The sequence below is a fragment of the Mastigoproctus giganteus genome, chromosome 12 (assembly GCF_048544385.1).
Source record: "Mastigoproctus giganteus isolate SK-2022 chromosome 12, ASM4854438v1, whole genome shotgun sequence".
In the NCBI taxonomy this organism is placed as follows: Eukaryota; Metazoa; Arthropoda; class Arachnida; order Uropygi; family Thelyphonidae; genus Mastigoproctus; species Mastigoproctus giganteus.
The window spans coordinates 68,375,977-68,398,513 of record NC_143586.1 but is presented as its reverse complement, the minus strand read 5'-3'; the positions used below and the strand labels follow the sequence as shown (position 1 = coordinate 68,398,513).

The following is a 22,537-nucleotide window of genomic DNA, read 5'->3' as shown; positions in this document are numbered from 1 at the left end:
AAAAACATGAAATTCTTCTGTTTCTGAATTGTAATTTAATTTTTCAGAGTTATTTGGGTTGTGATAAAACCAACTTGAATCTGATACTTTTGTTATAGAGATGTTTCTTTTTCATTCTTATTAGAATAATTTTCAACTTAAGCAAAATCTTCTGAGTAAAAATCTATCTCGGTACAATCCATAACCGTTTAACCGACCCTCATTTCGTGGTTGTTTTATTCTAATAAACTAAAACAAAATAGCCTATTTTATATAACGTGCCCTCTCAGCTAGAAGGACAGCAAGGAAGAACAGCAGGGTTGAAGTTTCGTCTAAACGAAAGGAAATTTTATAGGCTTTTTCCATAGTGTAGGCGAATAAGTCGATAGCTGCAGGCTTTTTCTCCCGGATACTCGGTTTTTAATCCCTCAAAGAAATAAACATTGACACATGACAATGACGAAAGAGCGCAGGGGAAGTTGTCAAATTTTTCTGATCATTTAATGGTACGTAAGTTCTTGTCGTTAACTGAGTCATTTTGCTTCAGAACAACTTCGATTGGTTGCACGCACAAATGGTCTGGAAAATAGCAAGTGAACTTTAATGTTTCTAAATATAAGGTTCTGCAACTAGGGAAAAGAAATCTAGGAGTAACTTACAAGCTAGGGGAAGTGGAGTTAAAAGTGTTCCAGTCCAAAAAGACTAAGGAATTACGGTTCATTGACGTATGAAATTTTCCTGCAGTGTGAACAGGCGGCGAGGAAGAGACATGGTGATTTGTCTATAGGACCTTTGCAAGTAGGGAAAAGAATATCAACATTCCTTTGTATAAGATGACTGTGAGACCACATTTAGAATATTTTGTTCAGGTCTGGAGGACACGCTTGAGAAAAGACATAGAAGTTACACGGAAGATTCAGAAATGGGCTACTAGACTGTAAGGGGTGCTAATCGATATCCATATGAAGGATGGCTTAGAAAATGCGGCCTGCAAAGCTTGGAAACTAGACATCTTGGTTGGGGGAGGCTCATAGATTGTATATATGTATATGGCTCTGAAAGGATCAGTAAAATGAACAAGATAGGAGAACCGAGTGGGGAAGGAATACAAAATTTTGGGGAGAAACAGAAGGCTGGATCCCATGAAGTTTACTTTCGGGCAGTGTGTTTTAGATCACTAGAATAAACCACTGGCCACAGTGGGTTGATAGTTTGGTTACGTTAAAAGTGGAATTCGATAGGCACTTTTGGCGACGGAATGGTATGAGTGAGAGAATTTTATTTTATTTATTTTTTGGCAAATGAAGAAAAAGCCCGCTTGCTTGTATCTTTTAACCATTAAAATGCTAATAGTAAACAAACCATAGAATACGCCCAATTTACAAACATTGTATACCAACTCCTTAGCCGCCTTGGCTCTATTTATAAAAGAAGTAACCAACCAACTAATTTTAATTTGCAGAATTTGCTACGAACGTCTCACAGGAGTTCTCACTCGAATTAAGCGAAAAAGAACAACTTCTGTATAGGCAGGCATCCGCTATTCACTGATAACAAATCAAATTTCTTAATGATGGAATGGCGGATGGATGCTTTCCAACCAACTGCTGATGGGTAGGAAGGAAGAGTTCCCATGTTTCCTCACACAGGAAGGAAAATATCGATATTTGGCAAGGGTGAGTTTCTGAAGCGCCAATACCTGAACAGTTCGACCCGTCTCTCCGCTGGTAGGCTGACGTAACAACCCCCTCATCGTCACGTGCGGGCAGGTGTGTGAGTCTCGTTATTTCCAGGGGAAATATCATTTTTTATTCTTTTTTTCTTCACCTAAACAGTTAATGTCGTCTTCCTCTATGCCTCCTTTCAGATTCTTTCACTTACCTTCATATCTCTATTTGGGCGTCAGCATGTCGACACGAAAAATCGAGATGATGTCGGGCTCTCCGCATCATCATCCCTCTCATACTACCGCATCTCAGACTTCCGACATGCTCTGCGCGCCTTGGTCATCTTTGGGCGAATCAAACGACGACTAGCGACTTCGACCGCCGCAGAGATTGTCGCTTTCCTATACCAATCATGTTTTCCTTGTGGTATTTTGCCTTTGTCGTGAAAGGGTAAGCTTAAAATTTTCCCCCGTTCGGTTTAAATTAGAGGGTGTGTGGGTGTATAATAACGAAATAGTTTTGTAGAGAAGAGAAGCTTGGTTTCTAAATTTCATGGATTTTCTGTAAAACAGAATTTTGCTCCATAAAACCGCTTGGTCTCTAATGCCTTTATCCTATTATCGGGCTTATATACAAACTCAGACTTCCATACTTGTATATGAGTCCGAAATATGTTTATAATTTAACCTTTTAGATAATTTTGACATAAAATTCCGTTGAATTTCTCTGCTATTACTCCCTACGTATTTTTCGTTTCAAAGACATTTGCATCTAGGCATCACATGATCCAGAAGGGATATCAAGAGATTGTATAAAATATTGGATTTATAATTAATCATTTAATATTCATACTCTTCGTTTCTTTCTAATAATCATATTGATGCTAGAGATAACACAAAACATAATTAGGATGAAAAGCAGACTGACAAAATACAATGAACAAAAGTTCACTTTCTTTTTATATAAGAGACGTACACTCCCCTTCATTGACTCTATTCTTACATTTTCGGGTTTCTCTTTTAGCCTTGATAGCTCTATATTTAGCTATCAAGGTGATGTTCTTTAATTTGAATCTTGACGCTATAAAAGAAACAAAAAACAAACATCTTTGGTGGGAGACTATTCTTAACTTACTGTTTAAAATATACCTCGATTATAGATGTTCCTCTCCCTAGTATTTCCCTTTCTTTTTTGATCTTTTCTCATACCCTAAATATGAGTTCGAAATCTAGCTGAGAAACTGTAGATAGACGCGATGTCTAATTTCTGCTGTGGCTATATCAGTCTTATCTGTACACTCCTAGGGCTGAGAAAGTATTATACCCGATAGTAGAGCTAATAGCGAGAGAACATGGAGGCCAGAACTGTTGCGGTTCTTATAAGTGTTGTTGTTGGTGTTCTTGCTGTATTGTATATGCGTCAGACTCCAGAAACGGGGTAAGTAGAAAAATGAAATATTTATTTTCAGGAAAATAGCAATTATTAACAAAATAAACAGTGGGGATTTGTATGATAACTCAACTATCATCCGAAACTTTCTCTAGATATCAGTCAGTCGCGTGAAGTATTTTGTTTAAATTCTGGTTCTTGTTGTCATTCTTCTACGATGATTTTTCATCCACTTCTACTGCATCTCAATGGTTTTAAGCGATAATATCGAAGACTTCATAAACAGATGGCAAGGGTTATTCCTAACTCTTTAAGGGTGATCATAATGTCAAAGCGTAATCATCCATTTTGAACCAATGAATTGGTGTAGATGACGTCAATAGATTTGTTTTTATCTGATTGGTAGATAGCATTCAGTGTTTGAAGAGACGCTTTTCGACTTATCTCTTTGTTTTAAGTAAGCTGAATCAGAGGAGACTGTTATCACCTATACAGCTTGTGTAATGCCCTAAAATAGCACTCATCCCAACATCCCTTATTTTAGCTACACTTCCGTTGTCCGAAAACTCTTTTTCTTCCATCATATGCCAAGAATCCTCCGGCTGATTTCGGTTTCTGTAAATATAAATTTGTTCAAATAAATGCATTTCTGCGTAGTATTGCCATTCCACTTAGTATTGCCAATGTTCTTAATTTTGTCCCTAATCCAACTTTAAGATTCACGATGGTTATCTTAAGATAAGTAGAATAATATGAAATTAAGTTTTGAAATCCAGCCTGGTATAATTTACGACTTTACGAGTACATAATGTTGTAAAATTTACAACAATAATAATTTATTTATAATAATATTGTCAAGTTCATTAAACTTATTTTATTCGAGTCGTGTTCTGCATTTTCAGGATCTGATGCTAATTTATAATTATAATTTCACGATTATTGCCAATATAATTAAACGAACAAAACACTGGTATAATAATGAATGTACAGAATGCACGTTAATACAACATACAAAAAGATATAGTGGTTGCAAACATTTGTTCTTTGATCATTAAGTGTCCACACTTGTTGTCTTTGTACATCTTGTCAAATATACAACAGAATTAAACTGACCAATCGTTGATGACATATTGGCAGTCTTTGTAGACTATAGTTAGAACTGAGAAGTGGATTCGCATATAGCAATAAATTATAAGTTTCGTTAAAAGGAGTCTAGTTTACAAATATTTCATTAAAATATCATCAAATTCTCCTTTTTTTTTCTGAGTTTGGAGAAAGGTTTTACCCACAGATAATTATTCTTGCGATAGAAATTGAGAATGTCCAAAATTCCATTTTTTCAGTAAACATAAAAATTTAGTACTCATTTCATTTAAAATTTCTTCTTAAACATTAAATGAAAATTCCTTATTTCAAAGATATGAATACACTTCTCACCATACCCTTCATGGCCTGATTGGCTAAGGGCTTCTTCGCACGAAATAAGATTCCTGTGAGATTAGCACTTATATCAAGATATTTGGCTATAGCCTGACCGATATTAGTTAATGATAAAATAATTTCTTTCTCTCTTTCTCTCTGAATAGCTAATTCAGAGAGAAAGAAACGGGGGCGGGGACTAATTTTTTTTGAGGATTGATCTTTTTAGGATTTAACTTCAGATCAGTTATGTGGCTAATGACATTAATTGGCTGCTGATATGATTTTTAACAGTTTTTGGATCTGCTGATAGTAAGATCTCTGTTAATAGTTTTATAACATCAGCATAGAAGAGAATATCTTGTCAGCGTTTGTGCATATGGGATAAGAAAAGTGACAAACAGTAATCCTGAGAGTACGCCTCCTTGTGGGACTCCAATAAATTTTTTGGGACATAAGTTTGGTTTTGAAATTCAAAGTGGGATGTATTCTTAATAGGGATTGCAGGAAAAGAAAAACACCATACGATATATTGATGTTTCGTGGCTTTAACTTCCTTGGCTCATATTGTAAACAATTAACCGACCAGCGAATCCATCTAGTCATATGAGTGTCAAGTGCTGAAGGCACAGTCATATAGAAATCGTATTAGCCACATAAGTAGCAGTTTTTTGAGAGATATCCAAAGTATTTTGGATATCTCTCCCAGACCGTTTTTAATAATGCCACCTTGAAAAAATTATATAAGAAACAATATTTCATCTAATAACGTTACTAGGTAAAATTCTATGATAGAAAAGTAATTCCTACAGCAAATATACAGAATCTGCATGGTCCTGAAACAAAATTTACTTGAATTATGCGACGACAGTAAGTACTTATTATAATTATTATTTAATTATTTCAACAGGCTCTCAGGAATCTGCTAAACTTCCCCTCCTGGCACGTTGATACAACTGGTTGTCCAAGCAAATTATTTTAAAGAAATTTTATATTTTTGTGTGCTTTCAATCTTGATTAGTAAAACATAATTTCCATTAAGATTTTTATTCTTGTTGAACTAAAGCAATGAAGAGAGAGAGAGAAAGACGGCAGCACGATATGAAAAATAACGCTTGCCAAGTTAGCTGGCTGATGTGGCCAGTTTTTCTACATTTGGCTTACTGTCAATGAACCTCTGGCAGAGAACTCGGCATTTCCATTGTGTGAGTAAAGATATTCAAAACTTTCATTTGTCTATGTCTTCTCAGGCAGCACGGTGGTTATAATCACCTTATATTTTGAAATATCATTTGGATCATTTTGTCGAGCTCTAGCGAACTCGTATTGTCCAAATCATAGAAATACCAACGAACAGTAATACTTTTATCAGTGTTTCTCAACTGATAGAATTCTGCCCATTCGATCGGCTGCGAGGAAAGAAATAACTTAAGATGGGTTTTGGAAGGGTTTAAAAATTTATTTAAATACAATTTTTATAAGATAACACTTTAGTTGATATCTTTTCCCAGAATATACCAGTATTATTTTTCTTCAGAATTTATATCTTTATCATTGCTTCTGAGCGAAGTTTACTCAGTTTTGCTGAAACGGGTCTTCTCTTAATTGACTTAAGTTGTTGTTAATAGGATTAGAAATAGGACCATGCTAATATGGAAGCCTAGAAGCAACCGTATGCCGAACTATCCTTCTTTGCATCCAGGATCTAAAATGTAATTTCAACCTTGAATTGGAAATCCATTTAATTATGATTACTCAAGAGAAATAATTGCAAATTGGGTCATACGGTAAACAGAACTCTGCAGCACAACATATATATGTTCTAAAAACGTCAAATATAAGCTATATATTCTTGTTTACTGTAATGGAATGTCCAGTGCTTATATTATATTTCACCTCTTATAACATTTGACCAACACAATCCTAAACTGCAAGAAACTTCTCGGCCAGCTCAAAAATATCCAACGATGTGTTTAGAAGAGGACGGACAATAGCTTTCCCATTAATTTAAATTTAAATTTTAAATTACAAATCACAAAATCTAATTGTTAATTTTTAGCTGCGATTACAGTCCGTCCACGTAGTGTGGAAACGGTCTGGATTTCAAAGAGTGAAACTTTGTAAAACATGAATTTACTTTTTTTTTGATTGAATGTTTTTTTGACTTCCTCGAGAGAGGATCTACTATTATAGCCAGCTATTTGTAGTTAATTTTAAAACTACCCCACTATTACAGAAAAAAAGAGAGACAGGACTAGTTAGGAAGTGGGAAACTCAAGAAGGAAACTTCTTTCAAGAGGTCTCAGAAGTTTGTAGCAGTAGACCACCGTCATCGATGAGCTGTTTAGATATACACTCTAGTCTCCAGATCGGTTCCATAGTTATTTTCCTTGTTATCAGAACGTTTAATGAGTGCGTGAGATCAAAATGATTAAAATTATTTGCAGACGATGTCCAGAGTTATATATATGAGGTATACAGTTATGTAAATAACAACAGTAAGAGTAATAGCCATATAGTGCAAGGAAGCCCAGGAAATAATACAAATTATTTGCCTCCCTCCTCATATAGGTAAACTATCCAGTTAACCTTTGAATTTATTCAAACTGTCAGCCTCAACTACCTGTGAAGGCAACCTGTTCCAGCAATCAACGACTCACTGGCCTAAAAGCAAACTTCCTGCAATCTAGTCTAAACCACTTCCTCTATAATTTCAATTTATGCTCCCGACTTCTGGAATCCTCTATGAACAGTGAAAATTCCGCCTTCATTCATTTAATTCATTTACTAACCCCTCTCAGAACCTTATAAACCTAAATCGGTCACTTCTGAGGGGCCTAGTTGCCAAGCTCTGTAACCCACATGATCGGTCGCCCTTTTGCCGATCTCACCATGCGAGTTTCCCGTCTTTGGACCCTTTCAAGAAGCTCAATGTATTTTTTCAGACAATTGCCTTATATAGTGGGACTATGACCTCCATATCTCTACTGATATTGTTCGATAAATCATCGATAAGACATCATGGGCTTTCCTGGCTGTCTGTTTACATTGCTCAGAAAACTTCGTATCTGCCCGTGTCATAACTCCCAGAATCGCTTTCTTCCTCTACTATTTTAATTTAATCTTACCAAGTGTATAATTTATTTTGAGATTGCTGTTCCCAGTGCAAGACCTTGCAGTTTGCTCCATTAAAACCTAGCTGCCACTTTTCTGACCATTCTTGCAACCTGTTCAAGCCATTCGGAAGGAGCGCGGTTTCATACTGATCGTTAACTACTCTACCTTTACACTGTCTTTTCATTATCTGCAAATTTTTTGATTCAAGCCACTACATCTTTGATGTCTTTTATGAAAATCAGAAACAACAGTGGTGCAAGAATCGATCCTTGAGGAACCCCACTCCTGACGTTACACCAATCTGAAGAATATCCATTAATTACAACCCTCTGCCTTCTGCCTTGCAGACAGCAATCCATCTTAGAACCTTACCAGTAATCCAACATGTTCCAGCTAATACAGTAATCTCTCATGGAGAACTGCGTTAAATGCCTTTCTGAAATTCAAATAAACTATGTCGAAATTGTTCCCCACATCCAGCTCATGAGTAACAGTGTCAAAATAGCCTACTAAGTTAGTTAAACATGATTTTCCCTTCACAAAACCATGTTGTGTGTTATTCAGAATGCCATATCTATCGAAATGTCCGTGGATTGTACTCTTAATCATTGTCTTTAAGAGTGTCTCTACCATTAATCGGCGTATACTTACTAACTTCGCTCTTAGAACCGCTTTTATGTATTGGCACTTCTCGAATCTAAAGAAATCTCTCTCATTCTCAAGTCCAAAGACCCCTCATAATTAATTTACTGGTTCAATACACTCCATAGAGGCCACTCTCAAAATTACTGGGTGTATGCCATCAGCTCCAGGAGCATTACTTGCCTTTATGTTTGAAAGTTTTTCTAATAAAGTTATCTGTAATTTCCAAAGCACTAATTTCAAATTACTCAGCCTCACTTGCACAACCTCTTCTCAGCATGAAGGGTCTTTCTTCAGTAAAGACAGATGCAAAGTAACTGTTCAATTCATTTGCAACATCAGCTGGGTCTATTACTTTCCCACACCCAGTATCAAGAGTCCGATCTCACTCGCTTTTTTGTTCCTTGTATTCACATACATGAAAAATTCCTTCTTCCCATTCTTTGCTCTCTTACCCAGTGCTTCCTCATACGCAGCCTTGGCCTTTCTGACCTTATCTGTGGTACCATTACTATTACAAATCAACCGTTGTAGGCCTCAGTACTTTACATCGCTCTGTAACTGCCCCTTCTATGCTATCTTTTATTGCTCTAAATACAGTGCATATTATGAAATTTGAAAAGTATATATACATATACAGGGTATATCCGCTGGCTTCAATTTTTCATTTGTACGAATCCATCTGGTCGAGGTACTGAGGCTTTTTCAATTACTAGTGACCTCATAGAGTTTGTTTCATTAGGGGACGAAAGTTTCCTGTTGATTGCAACGATATTGTGTTTTAATAACTGTTGTAAGAACAACAGAGAAATTTTTTTTTTCATTTTCACTAGACCAAGTGCGTTCAAACTCTTGTGGACTGAAATGGAAAATAAAAAAAATATATTATATATGAGTTTGATCTTTTGTACCTTCGAATCCACAATGCAGAAATACTTCATTGCACTGTTTTATCCGTCCGTGTGTTTGTGTTTGAAGTCTATATCCTATTAATTAATCATATAATTAATTTTATGTATGGTGGTGGCTCGAATTTAGTACCTAATAATGTGTACTCAAGGGCCAAAAAATAGAAACTTTTATTCAATGTCTAGTTACTTTTTATCCGAATTACAACAAGTGGCATCGATTTCAGTAGGTGTCTGAGGGAGTTCAGCTCCATATTTCCTCATTCTTTTATCAGGATATTTGTCATCTGCTGTATTATGATCGGTAAAGAACTGTAAAGACAAACTGCCCTTTCCAACATGTTTCAGACATTCTCAATTGGATTCAGATCTGCAGAATTAGGCGACCATGGTATATGTTGGAAATTTTGGGAATGTTCCTCGAAACGTTCAGTTACAATTTTTCCACTGTGGATAGTCGCATTGTCATCTTGAAAGAAGCCATTGCAATCTCGCTAAACATGAAGAATAAAGTTGGTCTGATACGACAGAAAGATATTGATTGAAGGAAACACGACTTCTAACGGTATGAGCGGACCAAGTCCGCTCATACCGTTAGAAGTCGTGTTTCCTTCAATGGTATGAGCTGGAGGTGGTATCATAGTATGGAGTATGTTCTATTGGTATGAGCGGACCAAGTCCGTTCATACCAATAGAACATACTCCATACTATGATACCACCTTTGTTGAATGGTTGACACGAGTCTGGATGCATGGCTTCATGAAGTTCATGAAGCCATGCATCCAGACTCACCCTCACCCTACACTCACCCTACCATTGGTGCAAAAAAAAAGTGTAAATCGAGACTCATCAACCCATAATATCTTTTTCCACTGTTCAGTCCACCCTTGGGATCAGTAGCATCACTCCTGTGGAATCTTTCGTTTTTTTTTTATTATAGGCACACGACTATCAAATCCCCAATTTTCAGCTCCCTACGCATAGTTCGGTTTGAAATGGGCATTTCTTTGCCTAAATTGAATTTTTCAATAATTTATTGCAAACGTGACCTTCAGATGGACAATTCGTTTGAAATTTCCGCGGCCTCAGTTTTTGGTTGGGACTTTCTGCCATATTTCCTCTTTTTAGAACTTCATTCTCCTTTTGTTTTCCACTCATTGTATACATTTGAGATGGTTGCTTTAGACACACCAGAGATTTCCTTTGCTTTCTCAATTGTGGCTCCTGATAAACGATCTCATAAACAATAACATCTATCTGAAAATCTTTCAGATTTTCAGATAGATGTTATTGGAAGATAGATGCTATCTTCCCTAAGACCGGTCAACTAAGAAGCCCCAAAAAGCTACAGCGTTTATCTAATACTAAGGAACTTGTGATCATACAATGTTCTTCCCAGCTCACGCAAACATTAAATACAGAAGTGAATGTAATTAGGGTAATATAATTACATTTAAAGTTCTGCTTTTTAATTTTGTTATTTGTATGATTTACAAATAATAAATTAAATAAATGTGTCCCTAGCTTTTGTTCCTTTCAAGTATGTCCTAACCGAGTTTACTTTTACTAACTTTGCACGCGAATTGCATATGATCAACAGCGGAAATTTGGATAATGTTTCCAAATCCACCTATTTATGATGTCTAGACACATTTTTATTGTTATTTATTTCATATTAATTAATTAGTAAATTGAAAACATGGCGGCTTCCACCTTATGTGTGTGTGCACCACAATAAATCTATTAGACTACATACATATGGCTAATAATATAAAGGCGGACCGCTTTCCAGTTACATTCATGATGCAAAAGGCATTACAAAATAAACAAGAGTTAACGCTGAAAGAGGAAAGAGTCAGTTTTAACATCCATCTCTAGTTACAAAGGAATCCTACATAATTGTTCTGTATTCATCTCTTCGTAGTAATTTATATACGAAAATGGTTGACTTGTTTCTTGTACACTCATCTAATTATCCAAAATTCGTCCTCCCATTTCGTCTTGAGTACTTGTGGTATCCGCCCATATTATTCAGACGTAAAGAGTTATGGGGTGTGGGTGTACGGATGTAGATCATATTAATCAAGGCAGTGTTCCCCTTAAACACGAGCAGTTTGTTGTCCGAGTATAACTTGCTTTGTTATTTCTTCCATGGATATCAATTTAAATGAGAACCCGCATGATTCGCAAGTCTGTTAATGGAACTTCGTTCATTGGTGTTGACGTGCCACACAATTGACCAGAGAGAGAGAGAGAGCGAGTGGGTTGTCATAAATGGTCAGTGTTCAGAATGGGTTAGCAACAAGTGGGGTCCCTCAAGGCTCGGTGTTACGTCCCCTCTTATTTCTAATTTCCATAAATGACATTTACGAGGGTATCCAAGGGAAGCTGTTAAAGTTTGGTGATAATGTTTGGTGAGGGCGGTGTTTAACAATTAGCATAGCCATGTTGCTGTCATCATCGCAATTCAAAAATATTGGATCAATTGCATATATGGGCTCAAAGAAGTAGCAGCTAAACTTTAATCTTTTCAGTTAAAGCATCTAAGTAGCAGATATCCTGGAGTCACACAATAGCTAGGGAGAGAAGAGATAAACGTGGTCAAGACGAAAGAGACTTAAGTGTTATGATTTAATCTGACATGAAATATTCCATGCAGTGTAAATAGAGGCTAGGAAGGCACATATCTATAATTTATAGGACCTTTGCTAGTAGAGAGCAGGACATCATAATTCCTCTTTAGAAGACGATGGTCAGACTGCATTTGGGATTTTGTATCCATAAAAAGAGACATAAAGGTTCTGGAGAGAGAGAGAGTTCAAAGAAAGACGATGAGTGTAAATCGATGCGATTTATGAAAAACAGCTTAGAAGGTGTGACTGCAAAGTTTTACAACTAGACTTATAATGAGAGATCCGAGGTGTATAAGGCATTGAGTAAAATGAAGAAAACCTGTTCTGCCCTGTAGATGAGACAACTAGGGGTAACAAACATCAACTCTCAGGGAACAACAGAAGATTGGACCTCATGAAGTTCGTCTATAAGCAACAGGTTGAAGCCTGGTTAAATATTCGAAGTAGAATGGATGATAACCTTGTAGGAATGGGAATAGTATGAATATTCTGTTTTATTTTAATTAATTAATTAATGTTTATATATATATATATTTTTTTTTTTTTGTATTATTTAGATCAAGTCCACTCCCTTGTCTCATTTGGCCTTACTAATAGTAATACTAATATAATTTTTTAATAATTGAAACTCATAGCCGTATTTTAAATTACAAACAGCCATAACTCCTTATCCCTTCGGAATTGGACTCACATGTTTATACCGTATGAGCTTTGCTCCTTGTTTTCAGATCCCATATCGATATCGAAAGTATAGCCCACATGTTATGAAACACTCTGTATATGTAGATAACCGATTCTTTTTTTCTTGTTAGGATTAATAACAGATTCTATCATCTTGTGGAAAAGTGGAAAAGTTACATTATTGGCTCTACCATCTTGTGGAAAAGTTACATTATTGGCTCTATCATCTTGTGGGAAGATTACGATATTCCATCCCAATTATACTCCTATTCTGTATAGGAGTATATGTGGGATGGATTCCCCAGGTCCACGCCATTTCTGAGTTAGCTGTTAGTTGCCGACCGCAACAGCCATGCCAGGCGGGCCACACGGCACGCCATCTCCTTTAATGGTACTTATACCATAAAGGGAGATGGACCCTACATCATCCCTCGAAACCAGCTAATTACAATCACTTGTACATTTATTTTGTAACGATTTGTAACAAAATTAAACTCACTGTGCTAATCTAAACCAAACAAACCTTGGAAATCTACTCTTCCTTATATACAACATTAAAAAGAGAATCATCTCAAGTTCTAGTAATTAAGCAGCTTGAAAATAACGACAAGAGCAGTCTACAAAGAAAGCCGGAAATTCTCTTAGATGAAAGAGGAAAGTCCACACAAAGTTTGGTTGCACTTTTCCTTTGAGACACAAAGACACCAAGGAGAGAAAAAAGTTCCTTCTTTAAGTTATCAGATATTCAAGAGAAATTAAATTTCTTCTCCATAAGGATGCATATATTAAAATTGCTTTAAAAAGTTTAGTTCTCCAGAACAAAGAGAGCTTGAGAGTTTTATAAGAAAACAGGCACTTTTCTTTATTTCCTCTTCATGCAATAAACTCACTCTTATGAATAGAACTTCGCTAGCAAGATTTGCTAACATTGACGCCGTGAACACCAGATGAGATAATGACCTGGAAAGATTAGAGATATCGTGTACGTTCTAGAAGCACATGCTAATTATTGTCTGCCCAGCCTAATCCAATTGTACTGCTCTCGCACAGCTATAATTGAATGAAGTTTAGTCTTACACATTTAAGCTCTGTCTCTCATCTGAGGTTCCAATATATTTAGCGCATTCTCCTCAACGTATTTAGTGAAGTAGTTAACATATGGCCAATTCAGCAACGTATCTTATGCCAAAACGAGCTTCATTTATGCTGTAATCCCTCTGTTTTGCACTTCATTTTAAAATAAAAGGTTTTCTTGCAAAGATGAATTCTGCAATGGTTTTTGTATAATATTTTATATTGTATTCCCAGATGCGCTTATAAAGAACTGTGATTCTATTCAATTCACAAAGATGGGTGATGCTAAAAGGTGTGCAGTGAACTGAGATAATTTAAGGCATTGACCTTGTGTCTCTCCAAGAATTGAGCAAATGGATTGGGAGTTAAACCAAAACTTACTACATTATTTCAAATTACTAAACTTAATTTTACGAGGAACAAAAGGATGCGCTTACCAAGAAAGGCTTTAGTTCTACAAATTGCAGTGTCTAAAGAACTAATACCTTAGGAGATCTGATTGAGGTGTTTAAGGTTTTGAATGGATTGAACAAACTCAATGCTGATGGTATTCTTCCTCCTGCTCAGACTGCCCAAGTGAGAGGAGGGACATTAATTGAAATTGAGGAAGGATGGCTGCAGGACAGATGTGAGGATGTTTGCCTTCAGCCAGCACACCTTGATTTTTGTAGAAATCTTCGTCTGTTAGTATGGAAGCTGGCAATTTGAATAAATTCAAGTAAAAAATATACAAATTATTGGATGAGATGGACAGGCGTGGGAAGTGTTTTTTTTTTTTTTTTTTTTTTTTGTGGCTGATGCTGTATAGGTTTGCTTTCTTGCATTATTTTCCAGTGCTAATACAATGCCGGTTTATTGTCTCGAACCTGATTGATCTAGAATGCTGTATTGCTATTACAATGACGGAAGGAATTGTTATAATCAAAAAGAAAAACTACTGCAGTAATATACAAATTTTTAATTATTGAGGATATGTATCAATGCAAAGAATTCAATTATGTTCCTAATACATCGCTGGTATAAAGGTGAACAATATAAAAATTTTATCTTTGTTGTTTGTTTGTAGCAGCTCAAATTTTGGCCACATTGCGCATTACACTACTCAACAAAATTAACAGAACACGTAGAAAACATGGTGTAACTCGGGGTTCTTGCAATGAAGCGGCACAAAATGTGATATGGTTGTGTACCATAGAATAACTATGAAATGAGGAGATAGCGAAACTTTTCTGACAAGTATAAGGGACATTTATAGGGTTGAATAAGAATTACCAAAAAGGCCACATTACAGAAGTCGATGCAAGATACTAGAAAATAGGGTCACATGACATCAATACGGCGTATGATACCCTCCAGCGGCTAAACAGGCCTGACAGCGGTGAACCATGCTCGATATAAGGGTGTCTATAAGATTCTGTGGCAACAAATCCCATTCTCCCACCAGCGCAGACCTTAGCTCACTAAGTGACTGAGGTGGCCCGCCTGGCATGGCTGTTTCGGTCGGCAACTAACAGCTAACTCAGAAATAGCGTGGACCTGGGGAATCCATCCCACATTTTCTCCTTGGCTGTTGGCAAGCAATGCGACGCCCAAGGGTGTCCCACACATGTTCTATCGGATTAAGCCTGGTGATCGCGTTGTCTACGGCAATTGTTTGATAGATTCAGTTTCAAGATATTCCTCCGCCACTTGAGCTCTATATGCAGTGCCGTTATCATGCATGAAAAGAAAATCTAGGCCAACTGCACCCCTAAAAAGTTGCACTAGGGTACGAGGATCTGTTCTCAGCACCTCTATGAAGTTACGATACCCTCAAAAACACGAACAGGGATGCGGCAATTGATCATTATACCGCCCCACACGAGAACACCGCCTTCATGTTAAGTGTCCCTTTCTCTGATTTTGGAGGGATGGTACCGCATTCCTCGTTGTCTCCAGATGAAATAACGTCTGGAATCTGGTAGTAGGCTAAAACGGGACTCATCAGAGAACAGAACTGTACCTCATTTATCAGGGCTCTAAGTCACATGTTCATGGCACCAGTTTCGACGAGCTCTGAGGTGGTTTGGAGTTAATAGGATAGAAACCACTGGTTTCTTTGCGTAGCGTCCACTTGAATTGAGCCTTCCTAACACAGTCCGGTTATAAATGTTTTCATCTGTGGCCGCAGCAACTCAAGAGACAGTTGATGACAGGACATCGTAGGGTTCCATCTTGCTGTTAGAACCAGATAGCGGTACGTTCTGTTGGACATAGCTCTCGGGTGATCTTGGCCAGCTCTTCTTGTAATGGTTCCTCTCTCCGGAAACTGCTTCCATAATGCCAAGACCACTGCGTAACACCACGTTAAGCCAACGTGCCACCGGCTTTCAGTCGTTCAACGGCCCGCCATCTGAAAGAATCACCTAAACGACGATTATCTGCCATCCTGAGCATTGGAGATGTGGCTATCCCACTGAGTAATCCAAAAAAAAAAAAAAAAAAACAGGGAATGAAGTGATGTGGTCGCAACTCGTGTTTTTATAGGCATGAATAATTTGCATGATGTGCGACTCTGTAAGGTGGTAGATGGATTTCTATTGGATTCTCGGAATTTTCATGCCACGATGCCTATTATATCAAATATTCGCCTTCGGCGACACCATTCGCCATTACATATTGATCAAAAACATTTTGTTCTGTTAATTTTGTCGAGCATACATGTCTGTGTTTTGCCGGTATATTAATTATATTTTGAGAAGTATGTGTGTGTGTTAGCGGGTCAATTTGCATGTCATGTGGATGTTTCTCCCTGCTACTGGTGTTTTCTCACTACTTGCAGACACTTATTATTATTATTTTTTTAAACCATTTTTCAAAATTTACACTTTTTATAATAATCGCTTAAACTGAACAACTTTTGTGACGTCATTGTTTTCAATCAGAACTCACACAAAATATGGCTGGGTTAATGTCACTGCAATGTACGTTAAAGTCTTATTAATACATAATTTAATTGAAGAAATTATTTTTCTTGAGACACAGTGCATACGCAGGGATGAAAATGACTTCATCGGTAACACAGTTGGTATAATCACCTTCTTTCCCACAAGGGGTGAAACAGACCCGAGTTCGAATCTCGTTGATGACATGATAAATTTTTATGGGTCTCTTTCACAACGTAGCTGAGTTAGTTGATCTCAAGTGAGGATGGCATGATTTTTTTGTCTAGAAAACAGCAAATAGCCAAAGTTGATGATTCGCCAACAACCAACCAGTCTCCCCCCCCCCTCAGAAATTTGGAAAAGACCTCCATCGTTTCTGTCATCAGCTTGAAGACAAAAATATTTATTATCAGTTAATCCCCTTTCCCTCAATGAATTAACCTTCTGCTGACATCCCCCATGATTTATAATATGACCTTGAAATATTTGAGATTATTGGCTTAAACTCAGCGGACTCTTCAGTGTCCTGGATATCCCGTAGATTATGATTCAGATACTTCACGTGGCATACAGAACTATTACTAGATAAGTCGAATTTATCAGTATCATCACGTGTTTATTAAGTTAGACAAACTTGCAAGATGTCAGCACCGAAGGCCAAGATTGCAGTTCTATTTATTATCACAGTAGGCGTAGTGAATTTTTTGGTTATACCTTGGTTTGTTCCTAGGTAAGTGAAGGAATTTGTCCTGTCACGTTAAGGTTAAAGATAAGGGGTTTGTTAAGATATGGTAAAAGTATGGATTTTATATTTTAAAATTGTCGGTAAGAAAAAAATCGCTTATGCTGTTTGGTCTTGATTGGAATAAAATCCTAAAGCGTTATTTATTATGAAATAAAAATAATAATTGAACTGTGAACTTAATCTTTGGATAATTGGATTAATTGTATAATCTATACATAAGAGCTTATTAGTTTTTCAATAAGCTCTTAGGGATATTTTAGTGTTGTCTTAAATATGAATACAGAAGAACTTAATTGTGAAACGCAATTGGTGGCTACGGCTACTTGATGTATGTGTGATAATCCGGCCTATCGCACAGAGATCAGAAATTAATGAACTCAGTGAAGTAAAAGGTGCAGGAAACAAGAGAAAGTTTGTCAACTTAGAGAGGAGGGGGCAGGAATTTAGAAAAAAGAAAATATATTTTTTATACATTTATTTTATATAAAAGGATTTGCGCTGATTCTTCTCAGATTGGAAAGAGAGCACGTGCCTATTTCAGCGTGAATCCATCAACTTTGTAACACCTTTAATCCAGATAAGATTATAATTATTTTTTTTTGAAGCAAATAAAGCAAACAGACAGTACGATTTTTGCAATTCAGAAGCGTTATACACAGATGCCTCGCGACCATAGTTGTTTTGTGCAAAAATAAACTTCTTTTAACTGTCTTCCATGCTAACTGTGTTTTGCGTACCATCTGTTGTTAGGATCGTCGAGAACCACCACAGGCTCGGGTGGAAACGCCTGACACCTGACTGGACCAGAGCGCTTTTCGATGTAGGGGATTTGGACTCCAATTCCAACCCCTACGTGAACTCCAAAGAAGCTTAGCCGCCTAAAATTAACCCGTCCAAAGTCTACTGCTAACTTCTTTTAATAAAAACTGTAGCGCGGTTGCAAACCGAACGTCAGAAGATACGCATTACCCAACCGGCATCCATTAATGATCTCTACTTTTGATCTCTGAAGCAACGCTTTCCCCTCCCCCATGTGTATTTCCTAAAAATTACACCTTGCCGAAGTGAAGGTAAAGTACAAACAAGGCTCTCACGTATCCCAATCTTTAACCTGTCCATGGCACTTTTTTTTTTAATAGGATCTCCTTAAAAACAAAACACCAATGTCCATTTAAAAAGGCTCCATCAAAAAATATCAAGAACGATATCGTGATCACTAAATTCACCATTTACTGCACATGTTAAAAGCTTGCATTTTCTGTCTTGCTGTGCCATATACTGAATTCTCCCAAAGAATTTGTCGAATTGTCGTAGCCACCAATTGTCTTTGCAGCGAAGTGATGTAATTACCATTTCAATTTGGCTAGCTAGTTTACAAGAACACAGAACAGAGATACGATGGCATAGACTCCTCTCTAATTTTAATACATTTAGGTCGATTATTTTTCTTCTGTACTGAAATTTGGTTTTTGTGAATTGTATTATAAAAATTTTCTTTTATTAATTATTGAAAAGCAACAAATCAATTTACGAGTTACAGAATCCAGACCTTTTTAATTAAAAAAAAAAAAACAAACAAACCTAATAATTGAGAATGACGACTGAAATTAGAAAACAAAAACTTATTAAACGCTAACTTTACATTGTATAATATTATATTTTGATCTATAAGAAATGAAATTAGGAAGTTATATTTGGAACCAGGAAAGGTGAAGATTTTTGAAAACGGCTAAAATAACCAAATACTAAAAAGTAAGTAACGTACATAAAGATAAAAGATGATCGATTATGTGTGTGCTTTTTTATGGGAGATAGAAGAGAATGCAAATAGTACGTATACCATATTTGGGGGAGGGGAGAGCAGTAACAAAGAGGAAGGGACTCGATGAAAGCTATAGAATGAAAAGGTGGAGTAGCCAAAATAGTTGAAATATTATTTCAACGCAGCTGCAAAGAGGTTGGTCCAAAAAAGCACGCTTAAGGCGTTTCTCAGACTTACTTCCTTTCTCTTTTCAGAGAAGTTGTTGCGAAGATATTCATTTCGGTGATGCAACTAAGATTAAAGCGGTGAAACTTTGAATGAAATCTGTTGTTCCTGCAAAATTAAACATTTTAAAAATCTGCGCAGGTTAAATCAGTTTCCACCTCTAGTTACAGAAGTAGAAACACCTAAAATGAACAACACCAAACGAATAAGCTGTCTTTAGCAGGATTCAGACAAAAAAAAATCTCTCTGAAGAAGAGCACAGTCGAAATTCTTCCGAAACGTAAATTGTCAGTTTATTATTTGTTACCAGTTGCATTTAACCCCAAGGGATCATATTAAGTGGCAAACGGTTGAGCGAAAAACACTGAATTCGATGCAAATATAGCTCTAGAGTGCAAACGTGCTCTGTATTAAAAGAACAAATCCTGTTTATCAACACAATACGTTAAATAGCATAATACGCACTCACTACGCGCATTGTGATATTATCACCTACTTTTTACTTTTATTTATACTTGTTTACAGCAATTTTTCTTGTTCGTTTTAGAGAGTGTGCTTTGCTTTGGTCAGCCATTTTGATTTTCAACAATTGCTTAAATATAATTCTACACCTGACGAATAAAGTCAACTGTTTTCTTCTTTCTTTTTACATTAATTTTCATATTCTCCCTTCTTCGCACTTTCTTTACCTCTATTTGGATCGTGTACATTTTTTGTCTTATTTTTATGATTTTACTGACAAACTTACTATTTTAATTTTAATTGTAAGTTTAGTCACGTGCCTGTGCGATACGTTTTCACTAACTTAACGATGTTACATTCATTTGCAATTAAATTCTAAAATAAAGCACAGAATGTCATTTTTTAGGAGCTACTTTTAACTGAAAATTAAGGGCACCGTCAAACAAAGAAAGAATATCTGAATATAGCTCAGGCTCATCCCTGAATTAACTGCTCACACTTAAAGTGAATGTTGCCTTTTGAAGCAGAACATAAAGGTAAAGTAAGTGCTGCCACTATCGTCTTCCTTACAACGAATTGCGCAACGAATCCTTACCGCCTCTTAAACTAAGGAGAGAAAGGAAAGGCGATGCCATGGAATGAAAAATAATCTCTGAGAAACGTAGGAAATCCTTTGTTCGGTATGCATTGCATGTTAGCTTGTGGATGACATTTCCACCTGCTTCCTTTCTGTTCTTCGGCTTTTCTTAATTGATTTCCAAGTAACCATTAGTCTCTGGCACGCAGCAGAATACAGAACACAGTTTCTGATGTAATTTTCTTCTCCACACATCTGAAACTTTGTTGGTGTTTTGATAACCCACCCACATGTGGAGAAGGAAATTATGTTTTAAATATAATTTTATTTGAATTCTTTAGAAATATATAACACATTCAAACAAACGCAATTGAAAGGATAACATTTTGAAAGTATTCCTAAAAGAAACATTCTAAGAATATTTCTTTAATTATAATGAATATTAGAATGTTTCTTAATATTAATATTTCTTAGAAAAGAAACATTAATATTATTTAATGTTTACAATAAATGTAATGAGCTGGTTATCAGTGAAAAAAAACTGGAGTTCACGAGACAAATATTCATTTGGAATACGCAAACTAATAAAATGCGAGGGCCTGAGACGCGTGCCAAGTGGTCCCAAAATTTCAGTTGCTGTCACGGGTTCGCATTATATGGTGAAAGTTCTTGCTTTCATCGAAGACTGGTATTTCTTGCTTTTATTATTCTACACTGGTAAAAATAACTGGCATATTTTCTGCTGCAATTTTTATGGTATAAAAATCGTTGAATATAAAAACCGTGCTGACCAATTTGTCGTTTATGAAAATGTATCGATAAATCGAGAGAACAATTATCGCTTTTTTAATTCTCGAGCAGATGAAGGATACAAATGTTATGAATATTTGAATATTCATAATTCCAGCGTAGCATATTTCGTAAAGCGATTTCAGTTCTGAAGGGTTTTCGCTTTTTTTATTAATGAATTGGAAGAGCCATTTTCTTTATCTTTGGTAAGTCCTCAGTTAAAGTGAATGAGTTCAGTTTGATATCGCTTATCCAGTGAATTACAAGTTTATGAAGGAATAGGTAGTGAAATCTAACTTACTTAAACACATTAGTTTTATGTAATTAGGTTAAATTAATTCAATTAAGATGGCAGGGTGCAGATTGCACCTCCAACTTTTATTTGACAACATAGTTGGTTCGGTATTTATTATTCCTTGGGAGAGATCTTGGTTCCAGCTGTCGAAGACTGGAGAGATTTAAACTATCTATTGAAATTAACTTGAATTATTGAAGGCTATTTAATAACTTTTATTTTATAAAAATGAAATAAAATAAAACGAGCGCTCATTGACTGGTTTTTCATTGATGACTTCGCTGTACTCGGGAGTGACAGACTAACCCCTTGTATTGCCCATGGAAAGCATGGAATATTAGTTTATAAAAACCCCACGTTTCTGACTGTCATTTTACTATACACTGTACTAATATTGTATAAATTTAAATTAAAATGAAACATTTTATTGGACGACAATGTAGTGTGACCTCTAAATTAAATAAACCTTTTAGAACTGAAATCTCGACAAGCGCTAGGTTCTGATTTTATTTTCCCTTTATTTTTTATTATTTTGTCATGTCTAGTGCGAATAGTGTCTGATGAATTTAAAGAAAGAAGAATGAAAAATATTGAGTGGCTTTTAAAACGATCGGCATTAAGGCTGTTCTCTGTCTTCCCTTGGTTTAGCAGCGGATTGACCTTCGGCACAAAATCTGTGGACAAAGAAACGTTGGAGAAGTTGGAAGCTGGCTTCAAACGACTTCAGGAAGCTAAAGATTGTAAGTCGCTCCTTAAGAAATACCTGAGCAAAGATGTCTTCGACAGATTGAAAACAAAGAGGACAAAGTTTGCAACGCTTCTGGATGTAATTCAGTCAGGTAAGAGTATTTAGAGTCTTTAATAAAGCTGTAGTGTTTAGAAGAGTTCTATGTTACAGATTCATTTTATCAATACATTACGCACGTTTAGTAGACCATCACAGTTCAAATTGTTTTTTCAGAACTCTACCTTTTTAAAGGAAATAAATAGAAATAATTAATTATCATTAAATCTTAGCAGAACGTGACTGGTAATGTGCTTAAATGATTAACAAAAATTCTAGAAAGGAGTGTCGTGACGATTTACATCCATTATTGGATGCATGAAAACAAAGTATTCATAAATAAAGACAATTTTAATATGGCACTATAGAGAGGTCGCACCTTATTGTCAACTCGTGAGATGGAGTGGGGTAGCAATGATATATTAAAGTCAAAAGGACAATTAGGGAAGCCTTCCCATCCACCA

General features: G+C 36.2%; 1 protein-coding gene across 5 annotated transcripts in view; it reads left to right on the top strand.

Moving 5' to 3' along the window:
* Positions 1 to 1,659: 1,659 nt before the first annotated feature.
* The window catches only part of LOC150077170 (arginine kinase-like), a 36,563-nt gene continuing 15,685 nt past the window's right edge, over positions 1,660 to 22,537 (top strand). Inside the window, exons 1-3 of one of the 5 annotated variants that reach the window (XM_090386547.1) lie at positions 1,660 to 1,748; positions 2,951 to 3,083; positions 21,938 to 22,128. In XM_090386547.1, coding sequence (XP_090242673.1) covers positions 2,998 to 3,083; positions 21,938 to 22,128 — 277 coding nt within the window. In that variant the 5' untranslated portion in view covers positions 1,660 to 1,748; positions 2,951 to 2,997. Of the gene's footprint in view, positions 1,749 to 1,807; positions 2,097 to 2,797; positions 3,084 to 17,048; positions 17,165 to 21,937; positions 22,129 to 22,537 lie in introns of those variants that run through there. The other 4 variants (XM_090386551.1, XM_090386549.1, XM_090386548.1 and 1 more) reach the window with 4 other exon arrangements.